At 31.8% G+C, this 4,768-nt stretch overlaps 1 protein-coding gene across 1 annotated transcript; it reads right to left on the reverse strand.

Annotated features, from left to right (window-relative positions):
• Positions 1–2,106: 2,106 nt before the first annotated feature.
• Positions 2,107–4,358, reverse strand: PER64 (Peroxidase superfamily protein). The gene is made up of 4 exons (XM_020381787.3): positions 4,110–4,358; positions 3,611–3,799; positions 3,161–3,323; positions 2,107–2,768 (listed from the first exon to the last, which is right to left on the reverse strand). Exons 1-4 carry the CDS (start codon positions 4,305–4,307, stop codon positions 2,368–2,370), a joined length of 951 nt encoding a protein of 316 aa, XP_020237376.1. The 5' UTR covers positions 4,308–4,358; the 3' UTR covers positions 2,107–2,367.
• Between the last annotated feature and the right edge of the window lie 410 nt (positions 4,359–4,768).

Raw genomic sequence — 4,768 nt, forward strand, 5'->3', positions numbered from 1 at the left:
GATTCACACAATGCAAATATCTGCAAGTGATGCTGGAAACAATTTGGTTATGATGCAATTTCAACTTCACATGAATTTTTTTCTTTAAAGATTCAAAATCCAATCCACGATTTACGTGAATTTGTTTTCGTGTCACCTGTAAAAATAAAACCTTGCTCGTTATTAATTCTACTACCATTATAATATAATAAGCAAATGAAAGACATTTTCAAAATGAAAATAGAAATATGCAAAATCAAGATAGGAATATGATAATAAAGAGAAGAGTAACAAAACTATAATATGAGTCGAAGACTTATAGAATGCAGAATGGTCTAAGACAACAACTCATTCATCTATATATAACAAAACTTCTGAATGATAGACGTCACCCTTGGTGACGTGTTTCATAGTCAGAAAATGTGTTTCAGAGTACCTGTGTTTCAGAGGGAACCAGGAGTCAAATTTAAACATAAAATGTTAGTACTAGTGACGTTTTGTGTTGTTTTTTTGTTGATGAACAAAAAACGTCACTAATACTGACATTTTCTGTTGCTTTTTGTTAATGAACAGAAAATATCACTGATACTAACGTTTTATGTTGCTTTTTGTTGATGAACAGAAAACGTCAGTACCAGTGACGTTTTCTGTGTGAACAATATCAGCTCGTCACTCAGAGTGACGTTTTGCACAAATCGTCACTTATGACGTTTTCTTCTTTCCTCCGCATCCTACGTGTCTAAAATTATTTATTTTAATAAATAATTTTTTATTAATTTATTTTAAAAATTTATTTATTTATTTATTTATTATGGTTCTTCTACCCATAAACTCATCATCAAATTTGTCATTTATGCTATTAAAGTGTAAAAATGATAAGTACATTAAAGTGTTTCTAATTAACAAGAATATCACAAATCACTCTTACTACGGAAAAAAAAAAAAAAAAAAGACAACCTGATAAAAACCCGGAGATTTCATCAAAACACAAGATAAACAAATGACTAAAAATATCTTGCTGTAAGCAAAGTTTCTCCCACTAAAGCAATAAGACCACCGCTGCACTCAAGGCGACAAGAATAAAGAAGTCCACTTTTCTTGAAAAAGAAGGGACGCCCTTACACCTAATAAAACGTCACTTCTTCTCTTTTTTTTTTTTTTTTTTTTGTCTTTTTAGTTATTTATAAATTTCAAAACTACTTAAAATAAGTGTTGGGCCACAACTTGAGAACAGAAGCATACGTTCTGTTAATTTTTCCTTTACAACAACCAATGAGGATCAATAATGCTCTCAAATATCACATGGCCTAGCCTCCTCTTCCAAATAACATCAATAACGAACTGAAAGAGAAATCATAACAATACACTTTTTCTTAGCTTACTTTATTACATATTCAATTTATTTTTATTTTTTTTAGAAATTCTTCCGATATGAGTACAGCCCCTAGAGAATTCCGTTGACTGTTCAGGTCCAAATCATAAAAAATGTATGTGTCTTTGCCTTAAGTCTTCTTGACCCTTGATTTATATGACTTTCTTGAGATTTATTGTAGCTCTGAGATTTTAGAGATCATTTCCGACAATGCCAAAATAACTATAATTATATGGTGGAAACTCAATCCGTGCATTTATCACGAATATTTATATATTTAATGCTCTAGGTATGGTCCCAAAAATAATAATAATAATAATAAAACAAAGATCATGTTCCGTTGTTAGGGACCCCAAGTGTACCCTTGGTCATCATGGGGACGCGTTATGGGTAACCTCGATAATTTACTTCTTATTTAATAAACTTCAATAATTTTATAACTTTTAATAAAATTCAAACATGTGTTGCATGGAGTGTCCTGTTATCAACATCAAGATCAAGATCAAAAGATTTTTCTTGGATTGTCATGTTATTAAGTTAAATATTATTGCTTGGGCCACTAGTCATAGATAGTCCATGTCTTGAACGAATGGCTTTCAAGGATTTAGACTTAAAAATTATATTTTAATTTTTCTTTAGGGAACTTCACATACAGAAGTGAAAAGCTGAGTGATAGATCATGAAATTGATCTCCATAAATTGTTTTGATAAGAGTAGTTTTAGTTTTTTGTCCAAAAACCAAAAAAAAAGCTCAATGAAAAAACTCATATTTCATTCCAATTCAACTAGTTTTAGAACTACAAAAGTGACGAGAAAATATTTTTGCCCTCTACTAGTTGCTGGAAGAAGAAAATGGTTACAAGTGAATCCTTCATTAATCTTTAAGAAATAAGCATGGGGTGGAAAATATAGGAATAGTAGCCTTGTTTTCCTCCTCTTCCTTTTATTTCATAGCCCTTGTTTCTTCAATCCACTGTGACAACACATTAAGACTACAAAACATACATACAATTCAATCATCTAACGAATTTACAATTGAGCCTAATTTCTTGTCCACCGTTATTGGTGATGCTGCTCATCTTGATCATGGACTTGACAAAGGCCCTTTCAAATTCCTCTTGGGAATGAGCAAACTTTGAAACCAAAGCCTTAGTGGTTGGATGAGTGAGCAAAGCTTGATCAGAAGAGAATATGCTTTTTCCTTGGAGGAGTAGCTTGTAATAAGCATTGTCAAACAAGGTGGAACTTGAATCCAATGGGGCACCTGCATTTTTCACCTTGTTGTTTGAGGGGCATATACTTTGGAGGCTTCTTGCGAATGAAGGGTTCAAGGACGGGTCAATGTCTTGTTTGGGGCTGAATTTGTGGATTCTGTTTTGGAAGGATGAACAATGAGAGAATCCTAGTGTATGACCTCCTGAACATAAAAATCATCATATCATAAGTGTATAGTTAATGTGGATACCATTTTAGATCAATGACGATTACATTTTCTTTTGTGTTGTGCTTGTGCATGCATGTAATGGTATTTTACTACACAAACTTTTTATTTGTGGTTAAGAAATAGGAAGCTAGGAAGGGTGTACTTGACAATTGTATAAATAAATTTGGAATCATGATATGTGACCGTAAAATATAAGAGTTTTTTTTTATACAAATTAGAAGTGATTTTAAGAGTTTTTCTATTAAAAACAAAAAATATTTTTTAGTAAATTTTTTTAAAAACACTTGTATTCGAATATTATTAACATCAAAACTTAATATTACATATGTTCCTCATTATTAGTTCTTTTGGAATTTCAAAGGTACCTGAGAGGGCTACCAGATCTTCCAAAGAAAGCCCTCTTTGTGAGAAGCTTTGTTGTAATTGGGAGATGTTGAATGTGGGAGCTGGCAATTGTCTGGTTTCTGTGGCCTTTGATATTCTTCCATCCTTTCTTCCTTTTGGTACGTCCCAAGTGGGCCCACCGGACTACAGCCACACAAAATTATCATTAAATTAATAATTAAAACAAAATTATGATTAATATAAGTATATGAAAAAACACTTAAATAAATTACCATTAATATATCACTAGTTTGATTAGAATTGAAATTTTATCATAATAATATGTATATCGAGATACAATTCTATAGTACCGCACATATGAAACAAAATTTAGATAAAATATCATAACTATTTTTGGTATTATTATTACATATAAAAAATTGGAGTTTTAATTTTAATAATATACGTATGTTATTGTTTATGATACTAACCAAGGTAACAGCGTCCCTAGCAGCAAGAGCCAAAATGTCAGCACAAGATACGATTCCGGGGCAAACGGCTTCCACTGCTTTCTTAGCTTTGTCAATGACATAAAATGCATGCAAAGAAATGTTAGGAGGTCCATCCTTTTCTGCTTTGTTCTTTCCCTTTGATTCCAGAAGAACAGAGGCATCACAACCCTTAATATAACACAAGAGTAAATATATACGATCAGTTTTATAGCTACATTCACACCACTTCATATTACAGTATTGTTGGTGCCCGCATGTTTGGAACTTGGAACACTTTTTCTTTTTAATGAAAATAATAGTCTTTATCCTTTTAAAATAAAAGGAATTAGAGTCCGTTTCTGATAGAGAAATTTTAAAAAAATCTTTTAAATTTATATTCAAAGAGACTCTAATACACAAACATAAAGACAAGTTACTTGTCCCATGATCATATGAACATTATTTTTGCTTAGGGGAATTGAAGCAAAAAGTTGCATACCCTTATGAAGCAATCATGAAAATGCATCCTAAGGAGAGCAGCTGGGACAGTTTTGTCGTTGATGGTTGCTTTGTGAACAGCAGAAGCTACGATGGACTCTAAATGGGGGCACGTATTTTCGTAATAATTTACATTTAGTGCACTCATAAGAGAAGCTAGGGACATAGTTATGAGCATCACTGTAGCAATAGCTGCCATATTAATTTCAAGTCACAGATTCAAACCTTGTTTATGACTTGTGAGAAACATTGATTGGAAAGGTATTTATAGAGAGCGGTGATGGCACGGGAAAGTTGGAGTGGTTAAGGGCATATGGTTGTTAAAGCATATTTGGTGATCTACGACCCTGTTAGTGGAGCAGTGTTTTCAACATCGATCTTCCATGTATTAAAATAAATAAAGATTGCATTTGGTACGATTGCTTTTGAAAGCGAACATTATTATAAAAGCAATCCATAACATATTTATGGACACAAATTTTGGCTACCTCTTTTATACCATAAGCTTCACATTTCATTATAGTGACGTATTTTTTTTGCCATTGATATTTAGTAAGTCTAATATTTTACTGAATTTAAACTTAATAATGTGTTTTGATGAGATTGAGTTTAATATAATATTATTAAACTCATTAAATTGTAGGATAACATATCATATAG

This window comes from Cajanus cajan, chromosome 9 (genome assembly GCF_000230855.2).
Source record: "Cajanus cajan strain Asha chromosome 9, NIPB_CcT2T_4, whole genome shotgun sequence".
Classification (NCBI taxonomy): Eukaryota; Viridiplantae; Streptophyta; class Magnoliopsida; order Fabales; family Fabaceae; genus Cajanus; species Cajanus cajan.

Coding starts and splice junctions, on each gene's coding strand:
- PER64 (XM_020381787.3), bottom strand. CDS start 4,307: ATGGCAGCTATTGCTACAGTGATGCTCATAACTATGTCCCTAGCTTCT. Junction 3,324..3,610: donor CTAGGGACGCTGTTACCTTG/GTTAGTATCATA, acceptor GTGTGGCTGTAG/TCCGGTGGGCCCACTTGGGA. Junction 2,769..3,160: donor AGATCTGGTAGCCCTCTCAG/GTACCTTTGAAA, acceptor TTTTATGTTCAG/GAGGTCATACACTAGGATTC.